General features: G+C 36.8%; 1 protein-coding gene across 5 annotated transcripts in view; it reads right to left on the reverse strand.

Annotated features, from left to right (window-relative positions):
- Positions 1-17987, reverse strand: part of LOC131246312 (protoporphyrinogen oxidase, mitochondrial) — a 67073-nt gene extending 49086 nt beyond the window's left edge. For 2 of the 5 annotated variants that reach the window (XM_058246285.1, XM_058246282.1), the window contains exons 1-11: positions 17945-17972; positions 17787-17858; positions 17246-17285; positions 8240-8375; positions 7988-8053; positions 6011-6061; positions 5613-5669; positions 1971-2059; positions 1205-1241; positions 948-1013; positions 541-581 (exon numbers count right to left, since the gene is read on the reverse strand). In XM_058246285.1, coding sequence (XP_058102268.1) covers positions 541-581; positions 948-1013; positions 1205-1241; positions 1971-2059; positions 5613-5669; positions 6011-6061; positions 7988-8053; positions 8240-8375; positions 17246-17285; positions 17787-17858; positions 17945-17957 — 668 coding nt within the window. In that variant the 5' untranslated portion in view covers positions 17958-17972. Of the gene's footprint in view, positions 1-540; positions 582-947; positions 1014-1204; positions 1242-1970; positions 2060-5612; positions 5670-6010; positions 6062-7987; positions 8054-8239; positions 8376-9286; positions 9431-17245; positions 17286-17638 lie in introns of those variants that run through there. The other 3 variants (XM_058246286.1, XM_058246283.1, XM_058246287.1) reach the window with 3 other exon arrangements.
- Positions 17988-19679: the final 1692 nt, after the last annotated feature.

Below are 19679 nucleotides of genomic sequence, written 5' to 3' on the forward strand. Positions count from 1 at the left end.
TTTGTAAGGTAGGCATGGGTGCTTGCCCATACTCTGGTGTACTCTTTGGCTGTCAGTGTTTTTCTTAATAAAATTGCTATATTGATTTTTATTTTTATTTTTAAAGAATATAGACATGTACCTTGCAGAAAAAACTCAACATAAATACCCTTCCTTCCACAACTAAAGAGTGTCCTGTGGCTATGGTACCCATACAGGATAGGTCAAGTACATTTACAAACAAATCCAGAACACAGACAAGAAGAGAACTAAATGAACCAGCAAGAGAATCAAGAAGACAATGAAAATAAAATATTTCACTGGATACAAAATTGGGTAAAGAGATTGCCATAATCCCCCAAAAAAATAAAAGGAGAGACCAAAGATTCTGCAAAGGGTGAAAACATTATGGAAACAATTGTGTTGCATGTATAAAATGAAATCACAGTAATTATTTTTGAAGTTCCACGGCCTCATGAATAGCAATCAGCAATACCTTATATGCAAGTTGTTTGGCATGAAAACAGAACAATAGAAGGAAATGAGTTGCAATGGACTTACTTTTTCTCTAGATGCCACATCTCAGGAAATGCATGACGCATCTGTTTAAAAGCAATATTAGATCAATAAAAACCTTTTCAGAAAGAAATAATACAGAAAACCTTATAGTAGCTATGTCAAAGATGCAGCATAGGAGCATATCAACAAGAGGGAGGAGGGAAGGGAAGGAGGGGGAGAGATTTGTTGTGGAATGAAACAGAAAAATGAAATCATGTTTCTTTTATCCCTGACAAAATTTGCTTCTTTAGTAATGGAAATCACTTAGATCCCATGGTTCAGTGCATTGTGATTTTATAAAAGCATCTTTATTTAAATAGCATCATAGTCATAACAGCAATGCCAAGATGGTTTCATTTACACTAATGGTATTTATAAAACTCAACCATAAAGACACAGTAATTACTCACAGATAGTGATTCAGGATCTCCTCCACTTGTGCCCGCAACAAAAGGGTCAATGAGATAGTCGACAACCTTAGGCACCAATAGAAAGTGACCAGAAAACATTAGATAATAGCATAAATGGCAACTAGCATCTTTCAGTGCGGCAACTCTGTGATGTTCATAATAGAGCCATTAGAACATTCATAGAGAAGATAACAAGAATGAGGTTAATGCTAAATTCAAATTATCACAATGGCAAAGCACTGTATCCGTAATCCCACCTCTTTCCCAAAATGGCGCTGAAAAAAACTCCCCACACTGCAGATCAAGAATACATGAAGTGTTTAGATTCTTTAGAATATGTTTAAGCAAGAATAGCTCTTCCCCATATTCCAAAAACAAAAACAAAAACAAAAAAAAAAAAAAAAAACTAAGTGAATGCAAGTAATATATGATTATTGAATTGACATTTTTTTCATGAACTGGTCAGATTGTTCAACTGCAAATTTATTTGAAAATCACGATACTTACACCTTGAGACCAAATACTCACATCCAAAATTTCCATCAGAATAGTGGTGCAGCAAGTAAATGCATCAAGTACAAACAACTTTATGAATCAAGGATTCAAATTTATAACCTGGTTAACCATTAGAATAGTAGTTCTCCTTTTCTACATCAGTTCATGTTTAGTAGTTACACATGTAATATAAGGATTTGGGTTTTATAACCTGGTTGACCATTAGAATAGTAGTTCTCCTTTTTTCCTAGTTCATGTTTAGTAGGTACCACATATAATACAAGGCTGGGGATATCTGGATTCTTTCACAGGAAAAGCATGCAAGTAAACAAAATACCTGCAATAATTAAGTCTTTCAAAGTGATGGAAATGATCTTTCAAAAGTTAGGCCATAAGAACCAGTTACCATATGTTCACCCTTTTCCCCAAACAAATGAATTCAAAAGTTAACAATACATTTTAGCACGCTGAAGACAACATAGATTCCATATAAATAATTCCAATTAACATTCAAATGGTTTCAATCACCTTTCCTGTAAACATTCATTAGACACCTTTGAGATGTTATGTTTTGCTTCAGCATGTCTCCACAAAAGTGGCTCCAAAAATATCTGCAACTGCATGCATTAATGCCAAGATGCATGTTACACGGGGAATATATTAAGAAACTCTAGCACTACCAAAATCTCACTGAAACTTTGAGTGCACATTTGGATGCACCAACAAATTGCATTTTAATCAGGTGAAGCAGAAAACATTCAATATGATTAGAGTTTTAGGCGTGCATATTGAGGGAATGGACTCCAAATACGCTCAAGTTAGATTCCAATGGCACGAAACTACAGTTCAAGGGCTACTTTCTCATTATGAATACTAGCAAACATCACTGATTTTTGTTGTCTTCTTTTGATTAGATTGTATGTTTGCAGTTCAAAATTGTGTAGGGCTGTCAATAGCTTCAGCTCTTGCTAGGCCAAGGCACAACCAAGCCTGGTTGACAATACAAATTCCAGGCCAAAGCCTATGACAGGCCTGAACAGAAAAGCTCAAGCCCAACCCATGCTGATATGAACAGGTCCATTCCAAAAAACATATCCAGAGTTAGGTCTTGCTTGAGAAATGATGTGGGTCTACGGCTCGGTGATCCAAACCACTGATCTAATAGGACATGGTATGGATAAGGAATCATTGGAAAATCTTCTAGATTGAAGACCATAACCTTCCCATCAATGGAGTGCTACAGATAGACTTTTAAAGATACTCCAACAGTTAAATAGTGCTGGTATCAAGCATCTTTTGTGGAATGAGGCGGTTTTAACAGCCCTGCGATGGTTTAGTGAGAAAAATAGGAGAATTTTGTTAAGGGAAGATGCCTCTCGTGCAAGGGCTAACAAAATCTTCAGACTTCTATTGGAATGGGTGAGAATCAGAGCTAGGGGCATAAAGGGGATGGCAGTGCAAAACTGGGAGGAGCTTCTTCAGTGTTCAAACCCGTGGACAGTTGGACAGTTCCACTAGAAGGTTCAAAAATCAATTTCAGTGGGTGCTTGTTCAGCAATCCAGGGCCTTCTGGTGCGGGTGGAGTTGTTTGTAAGAGCAGGGGATCTGTAATCATTGAATTTTCAGGCCCGATTGGGCTTAAGGATTCAAATCATGCCTAGGCGGATGTGTTGCTTCAAGTGATCGAGGTGGCAGTAAGCTGTAACTTCTTCCTAGTCATCATTGAAAGTGGAATGGCAAATGCCATTGCATGGGCATGATTAGCCTCCCGTGGACAGTAGCCAGGCTTATTGAAGAAGCTATGGGCCTATCTAGGAATAATCAAGTGACTTTTTCACAGGTCGATAGCAAGCAAATGATAAAGTTGATGGTCTAGCTAAGACGGGAGCAACTTAGGATAGGCTTGTCATTATGGATAGAAGATAAGTTTAATTTTGTGGATGGGGGTATGAGAGTGTGATGGGTTTCTTTCTGCTGTTGTTTGGCTGCAATTTTTGCTCAAGGGTCTCTATGTGTGTGGGGTGGTCACCTAGCCCCAGAATGTATTTGTATTTTTTACTCTCTGCTAATAAATTTGCATTATCCATTTTTTTTTTTTTAAGTGCTGGAAATTGCTTCCTCTGTTTATTATCCTGGAGTTCTATTCAATAGTGTAGCATCTTAAAGAACGATTAGAGCTTTCATCAGTATATGTTTATCCATTCTCATTAAAAGTTCAGGTATCTTTGAATTTTACTGTATCAGGGTATTTCTTGCTACAGCCAAGGATCCTTTTCCACCATTCCAATATTTATCGTGCATGGATATATGTTGGATTTAGATGAAAAGAATCCTGAAATTACCAAAGAGGTCAAAAACTCAAACTCGAGCATCCTATTAGAAAAACGTAGGGAACCATCCTGGACTGCCACGCACAGCACATTGCTTTATTGAACTGGGTAATAACCCAAGTACCTATTTTTTTCCTGTCCTATTGGAGAAATTTTGATAGAAGAAATCAAGCTTCCAAGATTCATTTTCCTCACACCCTAAGATTGGATCCTATGGTTTTCTCCTATTTCATTCTTTTGACTCCAAAAGGTCAGGCCACACCTGACGTAGTTTTGCACTAGAACATTATCAATTCATGGTTGGATCTTTGTAAGGTTCATTTATACAATCACTGAAGAGAGAGATTGTGAACTGTATGCATCAGCCGATAGTTTTAGGGCCTGTTTGGGCACACCCAGAATGGAGTGAAATCAAATGCAAGTCGACCCATCCTATTTTGTGGAAAGTGGAGCTTTTGGTGAATCCTGAAAAATTCAGGGGTGTGCTCAGTATCCTTGGCAGTAAAATGTGCTGCATGTTATCAGCCCATTCTCATTTTGGGTAGAGGATGAACACTAGTCCCATCCACATTTTTAGGCACAGCCGACTTCCTTAATCTGCATCATTGTTTGAATTATCTCCGATATTATCATTATTTCCAGCTTGGCGATACCGATAACACTGGTAGAGATACCAATAGCACCGGTAGTATTAGAAATTCCAGGCACCAACAATGTATCACTAAGTATCGGCAACATATCGATATCGCCAATATTTTTCAATTGTGTAAATTCTAGGTGTTGCTTATATTGCCAATGTATCGATATCGTCAATATCTTCGACTACATAAATTCTAGGTGACACTTGCATCACAAGTGTATTGGCGATATTTCAATAACATCGCCAATGTAGAGATATCACAGAAAGTTTTTTTATTTTTTTATTTTTTTTAAATCTATTTTATTTTTTTATGAGCACATTGTATGCAGTTTTCAATTTGGCATTGCTAATATTGATAATATCTCAATATTATTGCTATTGCAACATGCGCGATATCAAGACCATAATCTTTCGTTTCCTTTCCAATTGTTAATTATTTTTTGGCAAAATATCATGAGTTGCCGATATTCTGCAATATCGATGGATGTTTCGACAAAAAGTTGGATGGATGATTGGATGGCTAGACTGTTTCTTACAACTACACATGCTTGTAAGCCCCCATTAAATAGAAACTTATTGTGTATACATTCTTTTTGCAAACTTTTTTATTCCTAATTATGTAAATGTGTATTTTAGCATCGCCTGAAGTTTCATTGAAAATTCTACCGTTTTTCCCATGTTTTCCCGCATTTCTGGTTATCAGCAATATCGATATTGTTTCTATATTCTCAACCAATGAAACTTGTAGCCATACCGATACTTCGAACATTGATTAGTGTAACATTTTTTAGATCAAAATTTCACTTCTTTCATATTCGTGTATTCAGAATGAAAGCTGTCACGATATCGGAGGATATTCTGTTGTTTGCAATAAACCTTTCTTTATTAAGCTATCCTTTTCTTATTTTTGAACAAAAATATAAATTAGGAGTTCCATGTTTGCTGAATTGGACTTGACACCTTACACTTGAACAGTAGCACTAATGTTTCATCTTCCACCTTTCTCAGAGAAATGACCAGGTATGACTGCCTTTATATCCAACCGAGGCTTATATTACCAAGGAAAGTTATTGATCCCGATTTGTGTTGGTCAAGTATTCGGTGGAGAAAGGGAAGAGGGAGAACTTCCAATTCCAAGTTAGAACACTATTCTAACAGTCTAATTTAGTAGTTTATCTCAAGTAGGATCTGGAAACAAACCTTTGTCTGTGCAGAAAGAAAATTGGTCCTGATCAAGGCAATGGGATCTGATGGAAGCTGAAATGCAAGAGTAGAAGAAATGGTCAAAGAGATAAATTTCAGCACTCCAGAAGTTCAAGAAAATGGGGAAAATGATGAACAACAGAAAAGAGAAGGTAATGTCCCCAATCAAAAAAAGTTGATAGTTCCTCCCTTACAGGGGTAATTTGGTCACAATAAGCTTCACCAACAAGTGATAGAACAATCTCTATAATGGACAGAATACCCTTATGGGGATGGAACTAAAAAGTTTAGGGGTTGTGATGTCAATTGCCAAAAGAAAAGGCCTTCCCATAGACCAGTCAACAAAAGTAGAAATATCCTCACTCAGAAGTATAATTGCAGTAAACAGAATCTACCAGTTCTGGCATTCCATTTCGCACAATGTATCGCTTGTTCTGTGAAATTGGCTGTAACATAAAGATTAGTCAATTGTCAGTGGAATTCTACCAATCATTCAATATACTTTCCACAAGAAACTGTAAAACATCTTCAAATTTCAAAATGGCGAGAGCACAGGTTCAAGCCTCTCAAATGTACACAATAGAAATGTCAAGCAGCCAGAAGTTTCCACCATGCCTTGTCATATGCTATTTATAACATAAGAATATAAACACGGGCAATTGGAAAACATGAACCTTGGCTGCGCAGGCATGACCAGAAAATGTCGTTCTTTAACACATTGGAGTAAATTTGAATCAGAACCACCCATGAGAGAAGAAAAAGAAATACCAAATTTCACATTGCCAGAATGTTGAAAAACGTCTTGCACATGGTATCTTAGAATTACAGCAAGGACTATGGATGTAACAAAAATGATTTGGGCATGAATACTAACACTGACCATTTATAGTAATAATAAAACAGAAACACTGAGCCTACAGCATTAAAGGTGATCGTGCATAACATTAGTGTGTGATGTGGAACATCCAATCCTTGCAACATGATGTGATATTAGCTGAGATGGCCCATATTGGCCAAAACCTATTTGGCTCCAAAAAAAAATTTCTAAATGTAGGGAAATAGGAAAATGTAAGACACCAGGATATATCTTTTTTTTGTGTGTGTTTTTAACATATATTCAATGGTGTGTCAGACTATTCTTTTATATGAACATTGTGTGTAGACCTGACCTGCTGAAAGTCCACCAAATAGGACCTAATCCAACACAAATCAAGAAAGACTTGGTGGATTATGGCAATTACATTGGAATATAACAAAAGGAAGATGAAAAAACAAGGGGCAAAAAAAAAAAAAAAAGAGTGATGGTTTACCCTTTTACCGATTTTCCCCAAAATGATCTTTTTTTTTAAGGGTAACTCGAGAGAATTCATTAGCACCAAACAAGCGGAGGAAATGCAGAAAAGGGATGATGAAAAATCATCCCAGGATCTGCTATTCAAGAGGAGAGAGACATCCCCAATGACCCAAAATATCATCCGAGTTACAACCTTTAAAAGGGTAGATACCAAGGCCCAAATTATCTTCCCTCTTTGGACCACCACAGGGGTGGAATCCGGCTTGTTATTGGAGATGCTGTTGCCGCAATCCTTCCATATGGACCAAAAAACGGACGACAAAGACAGCTACCATAAATTAGGCCAGTACACTCATCATGCGGGCCACACGTGCGCATTCAATAGGAGATTTGGCAAAATTTTCACAACCATTCATTTTGTTCATATGCATTTGTCCACTTGATGAATTCAAAGAACTGATCTTTGGGGTGAGTCATCTACATGATACCTATTGCACGGCTCAGATGTCCCACACCCACCAGGTTGGCAGTTGGCACATGTGTACAGATGCATGTGGAGAGCTGAGCCTGGCAAAGCTCAACCACTCTCTGAATTAGCAGTGGATATTTACCGCTGACCATGTCATGCCAAATTTAAAACTAAACTGAGCACTCCATCACAAACTCAGGAAAGTAACTCAGCAAATGTGATAAACGAGCTATAACATATGATTAAGAAAATTTTGATATCAAGCTATGCTGAGATGTTTGTGAGGGTACTATCTCCTTACATTGTTTTCATGGAAGTTAGAATTGAGCATGATGATTCCCTGATCAACGGAAATAATAGATAATAGTTCATGCAGATCAACAGATCAAATGAGCCATCTAAAACCTCTCTAGTACAAAAAAATGATCCAATGAGGCTGAGTTAGCCACAACAAAGCTAAGATATCTACTACATAACATATTTTGTTTACTCTTTCTTATGTGGAAGAAAATAAATAATACAGATAAATTTCAACCATAAATAAAATACGGTGCTATAAGTAAACAAGCTGTGGTCTTAAACTATGCAAGTACATAAAAATGTCCATACAAATTGTTGCTTTTCCCGAAGCCCCAGATCATCGATCAAATTTCCAACCTCTACCTCACTCTCTGTCTGCATAAAGGAATTGAAATTTAAGTCAGAGAATATCCCTAGAACAGCTTGAAGAATCCCTTGAATTTATAGAAATAAGAAATTTGCTAATTTAATTCTCTACAATACCACTCTATTATCTAAGCAGCAAAGACAATTTAGTAGTTCATATTTATAAGAATTAATGCAGGTTATTTTCAAACTCACCATCGTATTCGCACCTTCATCCCATACAAGACCGTCTTTTGAAACACTTCTTATTCTACCTCCAGCTCTTTCTTCAGCTTCAAACAGTGTGACACTCAAACCATATGATTTAAGCTTATATGCTGCAGTGAGCCCACTGAAAATCACATTGGGTTTGTCAAAATTGAATTTCTAGCAAAAAGAACCAAGGATAAGAAATGATTAGCATGGATATCTAAAGATGATGTGGCATGTGAGTCATGTTAGCAATCATGTGTCAAAAGGTCCCCTATTGTAGGACACTATGTTGGTGTGATTGTAGGTTTGCTTGTTTTGTTCATGTTTTAGGATCATCAAAAAATAAGTTGGGACCTCAAGCAGTAAAATGTTTCTTAGGGTACTCGAACACTCAAAAAGGGGTATTTGTTATGGTTAGTGACTAAAAAAAGGTATATCTATGTCAGAGAGGAAAAAGTGCTTGGGAAGAAAAAGGTCAAGGTGTTCCATAATGGTAATGGTAGCTGTAACGGCCACCGCCGTTACCATTATGATATGAACCGTAACAGCCATTATGGCCCTCTCTCTTTTTTTACTTTTTTGAAAAAAAAAATTTATTTCTAGACCGTTATGGTCGTTATAGGGCCGTTATGGCCATTTCAGCCCCGTAACATGTAATAGTTACGGCCATTACGTAACTAAATTTGAATACATTGCAAAAGGCAAAGTTAGGGTTGGACATTCAACCATTTTTGTTTTATATTAAGTGAACGCCAAATTACATAAAATGCCCTTAGTGCAAAGGGCCAAAAGGAAAAATAAAAGAAGCAGAGCATAAGGCTTCCCAGAGAGAGAAGCCCGAGCAGAATGAGTGTGTGTGTGTGTGTGTGTGTGTGTGTGTGTGTGTGTGTGTGTGTGTGTGTTTCAAGGGTTGTGAGGCCTTGCCAATTGAGAGGAAAGGCTCCTCACCAATTGTGGGGTACTGACATAAGATAACTTAAGAACTCATTCACTTGGTCAAGGACTTGAAGGTAATAGATGGAGGCATTCAGGCATGGAGTCATGGCTCACCTCCCTGGTGGGACTGCTCACTTTGGCAATAGGAGGCTCTAGAATGCACCTTTGGAAGGCAGTGAATGTGACAACATACACACTTCCCCGGTCCTTATCAGTTGCAGGGTTCAAGAGGAATAACATAATCACAGTCCACTATCCAGAGAGTCACAACCCACACAACCATGCAAATATATATCTATGGCCCCCCTCAAGCCAAGGCATAAAAATTAATCATGCCCAGCTTGCCTAGAATACATACTCCAACTTCAACTACAAGAACCTTCATGAAGATATCAAAAAGTTGTGCAGCAGACAGAACAAAGGGAGTAGAAATAATGCCAACAACAACATTCTCACGAATAAAATAACAATCAACTTCAATATGTTAAATCCACTCATGAAAAACAAGATTTGAATCTATATGAATTGCAGCCTGAGTGTCACAAGACATGCGCACCGGAGTCCTCATTGGAAATGCTAAGTCGACACAAAACTTATCAACCACAAAATTTTACACACGGTATTCGCAATAGTACGGTGCTCAGCCTCAACACTCAATCGCACACCACTTGCCTTTTAGTCTTCCAGGTAATGAGATTGCCTTCGAAAAAACTACAATACTATTATAGAAGCATGCTTTGTGTTGGCATGTGGAAGGACTGGAGTACAAGCATTCCTCATTCATATACCTTCAAATCCGATTTAGTTGATTGAGAATCATAAACAACCTCATCATTAACATTATCCAGTTTAGAGGATGCCTTTGGAATAGAAGAAACAATAACAATTGAACCAGACTCAAGAATAGGAATAGAAAGAACCATAGAATTGTGCTCCCCCTGAAACTTTAAAAAAAAATAAAATGAAGCGTCTTTAAAAAAAAAAAAACTTAACATCCATGGAAGACATAACATTTTTTAGTAACCACATCAAAATACCACGAACATACATTTGATAACCTGATTTGACAATTTATTTCAATGAGGATTAGTAATATAAAGAGGATCGGTATTATAAACATAACAAACATACCTATGGAATTTCAAGAATAAGATAAAAAGCTAAAAAACATTGAATAGGAGACTAACTAGAAAGAACCTTAGTGAGCAAATGATTAATCAAATAACAAGCAATAAGGACATCCAACCCAAAAAAATTAGGAATAGACATACCAATGAAAAGAGAACGAGTAATTTTTAGGTGATGCCTATTTTTTCTTACAACAATTCTATTCTATTGTGGGGTATATGCACAAGTAATTTGAGAATTAATACTATGCTCCTAAAGATAAGACATTATACAATGATAAAGATATTCATTCGCATTATCGGTACGAAGAGTGCCAATATTTGATTTAATTGATTTCGACCTAAACATGAAATACTTTGAAAACGGAACCAACCACATCCTATTTTTTATCAAATAAATTTACGTCATTCAAGAAGCATTATTAATAAAAGAGACAATATTTAAAGCGATTAGAAGCAATGGGAATTGGTCTTTATACATCAACATGAACTAATGGAAATATTTTATTAGACATTCTCCCCACAAGAGGATAAACTTAATATTTGATTAAAACATGGGCCTTACATTGTAAATTCGTTACATCACTAGACTCAACTGACATAGGCACAAAGATTGTAAGACTAAATTAGAAAACTGATCAAACCGACAATGTTGAGTACAAAGCTCTCCCTTTTTACACTAAGACACTCACTAAATTGACTTGAAGAATTTAAATAAATGATATTGTAATCCATCCTTCTCATGTCCACCACCAAGCAGCTTCTTCTTCTTCAAGTCCTAAAAGACGCAATGACCAAGAAAAAAAATATCATACTACAATTTAGGTCCCTTATAATCTGGCTAATGGATAAGAAATTAGAAGCAATACTAACAAAACAAAGGACAAGGAGAATGATGGTGAAATGGAAACAGTACTATTTTTCCCAAAAGGCATTAGGGATCTGCTAATCTCATACGACTTAAATGATGATTGGGGGTAAATGAACAAAAAGAAACAAATGTACTTGTTATATGATTAGTAGCCCCCAGATCAATTACCAAGAGCTTGATGCAAAAGCAATGTGAAGGGTTGTGAAAGTGTTATCTGTTTGAGCCAAAGATGTAGACGCAGAGACCTTATTCTGAGTGGTGTCCCTTAGTAAAGCGACATACTTGCTTTTCGAGAGATGGAACACATCACTGGTTGGTGGAACCACAAGTGAATTTGCCAATGGTATAGTTTTACCAATAGTATTCTAAGAATCCTTACCATCTATAGCTGCAAAATTAGCAACTCAGGCTTGAGGTCTACCATGAAGTACCTAGCAATAATCAACAATGCCTACATAGACCACAATGAGTGCACAAACAATCCACACCACAATCACAACACCAATACTGCAGCCATGACCCCAACATCAGAACCTCCTCTTCCTATACCTTGGTTAGCACTAGCATTATCAAAAATCATGAATTCTATCACAAGAACAGATTTCTCAACCACAATTGGTCCTTTAACTGTGCGACGCTTCTCATCTTTTAAAAGCAAAAAACATATACTATTCAGTGAAGGTAAAGTAGGTAAACCAAGAATCTAAGCCTGAGTAGGTTCAAACTCAGAATTAAGACTTGCTAAAAATTCAAATATCCTTTTGTTCTCAACACTACTTTTATATCCTCTGCGTCCATAGAACAAACACTTGGAGATCATCCAGGAAAGACAAATCTTGCAACAAACTACACATCTTAGCACAATAATTAGACATCGATCTCTCCCTCTATATTAAATGACCAATCTCCTGATGAATATTGCAGATTTAAGCCATATATCCTAATCAACATATAACTCATAAGCAATTAACCAAATCTCACGCACAATAGATAATAGAGAAAGTCCTTCACTAACCCCTGGCTCCATAGAATCTAGGAGCCAGGATATAAATAACAAATTGTTTGATTGCTACTCTCCATAGGAAGGATCAGTCATAGGAGGTTCTAATATACTATCATCTATATATCTCACTTTCTATTTTCCTCCAATAAGCATCTCGACAATTTTGGACCATTGAAGATGATTGTTGGACTCAAGTTCATGATTTATAATCCACAACTCAGGATTCTAAGAATGAACAATCAACCTCTCCATTTTGGAGTTAATGGGATCAACTGTCTAAAATGTTGATGACGAAGCCATATTTACTCCAGTTATTGCTATAAATCAACTATAGCTTGCAACAATGTCAAAATAACACTCCTAAATTCATTAAAAAGCTCCAAAAAACTATAACATGTGACAATATCAATCCATCTCCCCTTCCTTTAAGGCATATCGTTTTTTCCATATGCTCTTTCTCCATTCCTTCTAAAGTTGCACATGCACGGGTTTATCCACACTAAAAAGCAGTTATGACGAAGGAAATGTCAACTCTAGAGAAACAGGGAACATGGGTCTTGGAATTGCTAGTTAGAAAACACGTTGTTCTCTACAAATGGGGGTCCACCCTCAAACATAATCCCAATTGCTCGATTACAGCAAAGCACGTCCAATGTCAGAAGGGGTCACCCATCAATAAGGGTTGAACTACCAAGAGATGTTTGCTCTTGTAACAAAGTTAAACTCTTTGCGGATTTTTTTATCTGTCATTACACTTTACAACCAGCCTCTTCATCAGCTTGATGTAAAAGAATGTGTTTCTTCTTCGTGAACTTAGAAAAAGTATATGTGTGTCTAATTCTCTAGGTTCCAGTTGCCTGAAAAGAAAGGAAATGTGTGCAAAATGAAGAAAGCAATTTATGGTCTCCAAGAGCATGTTAAGAAGTTTACTTCTACTATTTCTCAATTTGTTTTTTGAACCTTTGATCACTCCATGTCTATAAGGTGACATAGCGGCTCAATTACCATCCCAATTGTCTATGCAAGTGAAATTGCCCTCACGAGTGACAATGATTTGGGGATAGATAGGGTGAAGTTCTTCCTGGCTAGGATGTTTAATGTTGAGTTAGGGCTTCCGAAATATTTCCTTGGAATCGAGGTAGCTAAGTCAAAAGAGGGGACCTTTATCTCACACAATGTTTTAAATATTGTTATCGCGTAATGTATCGCGCCCTTGGGATACGGATACATATCAGTTATCACATGGGATATATCGGTTGTATCGCGTAATTTATCATTGATGTTGAGAAACATGGGAACATTGGAAAATTGGTCGAATTTTTCAATAAAACTTCAGGGATAGTTGAAAAAGACATCAATACACACTTAGCCATCAAAACATTACAAAAAAAAAAAAGTGCACATAATAGGGGATTCCTTTGTATGGGGTCCTAATATATGCACTTTCCAACTAAACTAATGCAAGTATATTCAAAGTTGATTCATATAATTTATAAACATAAGAAGACATGTATGGAAACCCAAGCAATACATTCAAAAGCAAAAGAAGAATCATTACATCAGGTTACATACATGTTTAATTTTGTGTTTGGATACAAAGATTGCAACTGATTTCTGAGAAATTGAGAAATTTAGATTTCTCAATTTTCTGCAACTTACCCATCTCCCCCAAATCTCGAAATCAAAGTTCCAATGATTTTTCATGGAAAACATGAAGAATCATATATTTGTAATCATTTGACACTAGTTTAACGTGATTCATAGCAAAAACATGGATCAAAAATTGAAAATGCTCACCGGATAGAATAGGTGGGATACATCAACACTACCTGTGTGTTTCGTATCGCACAGGTGGGATAAAAGATATATCGTGAGATATATCGGCTTATATCGTCGATATTTAAAATACTCTCGCATGGGAAACACGTTCTTGATCTTCTCACAAATACAAGAATGTTGGGTGCTCGAGCAATGGATCCTCCCATTGAAGTGAAACATCACAACCTTCATGACAATGAGCAAAAGCAATTCATGATCTAAGGGTGTACCGTTGTTTGGTTGGGAAGCTTATTTACTTAATGATAACCAATCCAAACATTATCTATGTGTGTTACTAACTAGTTCATGCAAGCTCCATGACCTTACCATCTCGAGGATGCCTACTGCATTCTTTTCCATTTAAAAGCTACTCCAGGAAAGGGTTAACTCTAATATACTCATGGTCACATAAACTTTAGTGGGTATTGTTATGTTGAATAGGTAGAATCTTTTAATGATAGAAAGTCTACATGCAACTACTTTACGTTCTTTCGCGGAAATCTAGTAACTCAGAAGAGTAAGAAATAGACAGTGGTCGCGCACTCCTTTGTTTATGCAATCACCCAATGCTCGCGTTGCATGTAAAATGTATGGCTTCATTCTCTCCTTTGTGAAATGCGGTTTGGTGTTCCTAATCATGCTCCCTTACATTATGAAAATCAAGCTGCAATTTACATCACCTCTAATCCAGTTTTAATTGAGAGAACCAAGCATATTGAGGTTGACTATCATTCTATGAGAGAAGATTTTCGCCTAAGTTATTGTATACACCAGAAATAATTAGCTAGTTGATAACAAGTAATATCTAACTCCAACTTGGGGGGGAAGTGCAGTCCAACTTAAGCGGGATTATAGGAAATTGCATGGGTGTGATTTCAGGTGGGTGTTTAATGATATTGGGTACCCCTGCATGTACTCGGTATTGGGTACTCCTGCATTTACTCTCTCTCTCTCTCTCTCTCTCTCTCTCTCTCTCTCTCTCTCTCTCTCTCTCTCCCCCCTACATGTACTCAGACAAAATTGGTTTTTTTTTAAGCAACAAATTCTATATGAGTTCTTTCTTACCGAATTCAAACTTTGTACACTCTAGCCTATTCTTGCAAATCTTATCTAATTGTCAATAAATTTTGCATCTTGTTATTATATCTTGAGCCAAAAGGTTTGATTCTTTTGGTTTGAAGTTTGTATTATAAACAATCTAATATAGATTTCTGACATGCTTCTAAACTATTTCTCTTTGTTCCCAACTGCTAGAGCTGTTAGGATTTCATGCTCCCATGTTTGATTTTCACATGAGTGTGGTCCTTGAATATCGATTCAACAAGAGCTTTGTCTTGATGAAGTTATTTTCATAAAATAACTCCATTTTAACTTTAACTAAATGAACATTGTGTCATTATTTCTACCCTTTCAACTTTAATGACGAGATTAGGAACATAGTCGACAATTTGTTATTGGATACTTTTGATAAGTTTACGATGTGGGGTTTAACTCTTCAAAATAGTTTACTATTTTCTTTGAGGTTTCTTTGTAAGAATTATTTGGAGTCAATATCCTACTTTGCCTATCAGTTGACGTTCGTCTTCTTCTAAATGAGGGCATGAAGTATGTACTTTCAACTTTTGATTATTTGAATTGCTATTAGTTTTTTTGGGATGTTTCCCATGCACAAGAAACACCAATAGCCATGAAATTTTCACTTGACTTGATATGCATCACTTGTAAAATCCCTCTATCATGTATTTCTCCTAATAAAGATTTTCCTCCCAATTGAAAAAGAAGAATAAGAAAACATTTTTCTTTTCAAGTAGGGATAACACATCGTGCCCAAACATATGCAGAAATTGAGAGATGACTCCATATTTCTTGAGTTCAAGGACACATTATCGACATGGTTCCTCCCATCTATAATGTTGGCATGTAGGGCTTGTTTGGATGCCACTTACAAATAAGTCGATCTCATTTTATTTAATCGTAATTAAGCATTAACGATAAATTTATTTGGCAGGGATTTAAAAACATAACCAACAATTTATATAAACTATGATCCCTACTACATAATTAAAGTTAACTAAAATGAGATGAACTAAATTTTAAGCAGCAACCAAACATGCCCCCAAGGGATTCCAAAAATAAAGATTCTAATATAACAAGATGTGGCAAAACCGTATGCTGCAGATAGCCATAAAGTCCTTTTTTTGATCAATTATTTGTGAATTTATTAGAAAGATAAATAAATAAATAAAATAAAATAAAAACAATACAACATCCATCAAGCCAACAAATAAATCCCATGTACAAAGAGAAGATCTATGGACCCCTTTCCCTTCAAGGGTCTGGCAAAATTATCTGCCTCTCTCAGAATATAATAAAAGCTAATATTCACGGCGCCATCTCTAGATCATTCAGAATAAAGTCTAGCTTCCACAGTTGAGGACATTTCTCTCAAACCCAAGCAATTGTGGAACCTAAACCCCCCTCTACCACAAGATTGCCTCCTGCCCAATTGACAAAGATCTTCCACCCCAACTTTAATTGCTAATAAAATTCTGCTCTTTTAGAGTTTTAGATTGCCACATTCCCCAAGAAGGCAAACTTAATAATAGAAGGCTCATCCATTTGGATTCCAATGCTTGACTGCCAGGGGCTCTGAAAGAACTCCCGTTTGCATTCAATTCCCAAATGAAAGAATAACACAGTGTAGACACCATTTCCCATCCACATTCACATTCAACTTTCATTACTCAAAAGTACTTGATACTAATATTGACATACGTATTGTGTAGACAGTCAAAAATCTGGGTTTTCAATCATAACACACACAAAAAGGAAATACTTTTGGCAAAGGGGTTCTCAAATTAATAGCACGTATGTACGGCATAGTGCAGTATTCTACCCATACAAGCAGATGATGATATGTATCCAATAATAATGGTAGTGAACTGTGGCCTATGACCAGGGATTGACGACTCGCCCAAGTCGGCTGCAACTTGTTTGAGCCGGTCTAAGTCCAATCCAGTTCGGCACAGCAAGTTGGGCTTGAGAATAGAGGGTGACTCAACCTGACTCCACCGAGTCACCCCCGGCGCAGCCAAATCTCGACTAGATTCAGGACAACGACTCGGACGGAGTAAAAAAAAAAAAACATTGTTAGGACTGTTTGAAATGCTTAAAAGATGCAAATTTACACTATCCAAACTAAAATCTGCCCAACTGTGGAGAGAGAGAGAGAGAGAGAGAGAGAGAGCAAGTACCTAACACCGCCGCCAACAACTGCAACTGATTTAACAGAACCTGAAAAATCAAACTCCCGATCATTAGGCAAATGCACTCTCCTCTTTAAATACATCTACATATGGCACTACCAAATTCCCCATCGTCCAGTCATAGTGGGCGGGATTTCCAATGCAAATTCAAAATGGGATTCTGGGATTTTGAAAAATTCACCATTTCGAACGTAAGGTTTGGGAACACTGAGGCATATGATTATGTAAAAATGAAATGAAGACATGCATGTCGGAACCATAGCACGATAACTGTGACGACATGAAATGGAAAAAAATAATAATAATAATAATAAAATAAGAGGGCGTTTGGATGCAAAAGCAAACTGAATTGCGTTCAATGCGGTTCTAATCGAGAGAAACCTGCGACGATTATATCGTTTGCTAGCATTCGCAATTGAACCAAAGACGAGCATTTTTACTTTAGAGGATTGGTAATTGCAATTCGATTCGATAGTGAAGCCAAACGGACCCTAACTCACAGTATGAGAGATAGAGACAGAGCGGATGCCTTTCTTATCCTCTTTGGCGGGTGAGGCCATGGCGGGCTTTCTGTTTTCTGAAAATGGTGTGGGATGTTGTTCTGAAAAGAGGGAAGAGGATGCTGGAATGACGATAGAGAAAAAACTTTGATAGTCTGCCGGAGTGTAATGGATGATACGCACGCACTTAGAAATTGCATACGCCTGCGGAAACCCCTGGTTTTGAAACACCCTTTGAAATCCTTCAGTTATTTTTGGCACCCTCGATCCAGAATCGCCTGTAATCGAGAGCAGAAGTTATGAATAATATATTTACAGAGGTTTAAATTTAATTACTAAACTAACCTTAATATCTCTAATTAATGTAGATATGTAATGTTTGACATAATGGCTATAATAAACCGTGAAATATATACTTTGCCTGAAAATGACGAAATTCCAAGTCTCAAATAGGCCACAAGTACAAGATTATATCCAAGTAACTAATCAATAATTTTTAGCCATTGACTTACATAGACAATATTTGGACATATCATCAACTTAAAGTAATTATAATGACGTAACACAAGTACAAGATTATATCCAAGTAACTAATCAATCATTTTTAACCATTGACTTGCATGGACAATATCTGGACATATCATCAACTTAAAGTAATTATAATGACGCAATTGATAATTTAATTGTTTTGGGATATTATCATTAGGACATGTGCGTAATAAATTAATAGTCTAGTGACACACATGCTACACATGCAACTTTTGGAAGAAATTTAGATGCAATCAAAGCTTTCACTTTGGATTTGAACCCCCTCAAACAGCAGAATTAATGATGCCAAACGACCCAATAGTTAAATCATTTATAGTATTATAAGCTAAAAGTTAAGATTCATTGGTGATTTGACTATTGGATTGGTGGACAGATAAAAATGAAATATAGACCAATGTCTTATTTCCAGCGACGAAGTGGATATGAACCAAGGCTTGAGATTGTCCATCCCATCTGATAATGGGATGATGACTTGGCGGCAGTGGGTTGTATAGTATGTGAATGACTTCGTGGTCTGCAACGGAGTATTATATAACTACTCATGGAGATATGAGAGAGAGAGTTGATGAGGCGATTCCTTTGGGAGATATTGAGGTGGCGATTCACTGCACAGGTGCTGATGATGCAGAGGTGTGCGGGATGGGGTTGGTGTGGGGGCGTTAGTGGACTAGCAGCGGTTTTTAATAACAATGGCCCTAACGTTTGACCGTTGTAAGCTTTTAGCCCTATTTTTCAAAATTGTATTTCACCCTTTGACATCAAATAAAAATTTCTGGACCAAATTACCCCATGCATGTAGGACGTGCTCGAATGTTAAAAAGGTCGTTTTTAAGTACATCCAGAGCGTGTCTTATTAAATTATAATTGAACCCACTCCATAAGACACAAAACCGGTTCATTTTAATCAACAAGTCATGAAACCACGTGAGGGAGTTTTCCATTTTCTTTAGCTCTGTGGCCAATAATAGTATCAATATTATTCATTTATTTTAAATTATTTCTTCCAGCCGATATGTGATTGTTTTTTCCTTCAAACTTGAACCGATGACATGAAATTAAAACCCTTATCATCTAGATGGGGTAGATTTGCTTTATGTCAAGTTAGTAAGCTCCAGTAAAGTTATCTGAAGGGCCTTATTATGGGGCCTTGCTGTACAAGGGGTTATTTGCCCCTTTTCTTCTTTTCTCTTTGTTCTTTTCCCAGAGGGGACCACACACTTGTCAAAGCTTCCACTGACTAGAAGGTTTATGTGGGGGACTACCGCACGCTTCAACGACTCTCTGGCATACCACATTTTTCAGGCAGAAAATGAGTGTTTTTGGAAGATTTTCAGGAATGTTTTAACTCCCAAACAACGTTTTAACTCTCCAAC

This window comes from Magnolia sinica, chromosome 5 (genome assembly GCF_029962835.1).
Source record: "Magnolia sinica isolate HGM2019 chromosome 5, MsV1, whole genome shotgun sequence".
In the NCBI taxonomy this organism is placed as follows: domain Eukaryota; kingdom Viridiplantae; phylum Streptophyta; class Magnoliopsida; order Magnoliales; family Magnoliaceae; genus Magnolia; species Magnolia sinica.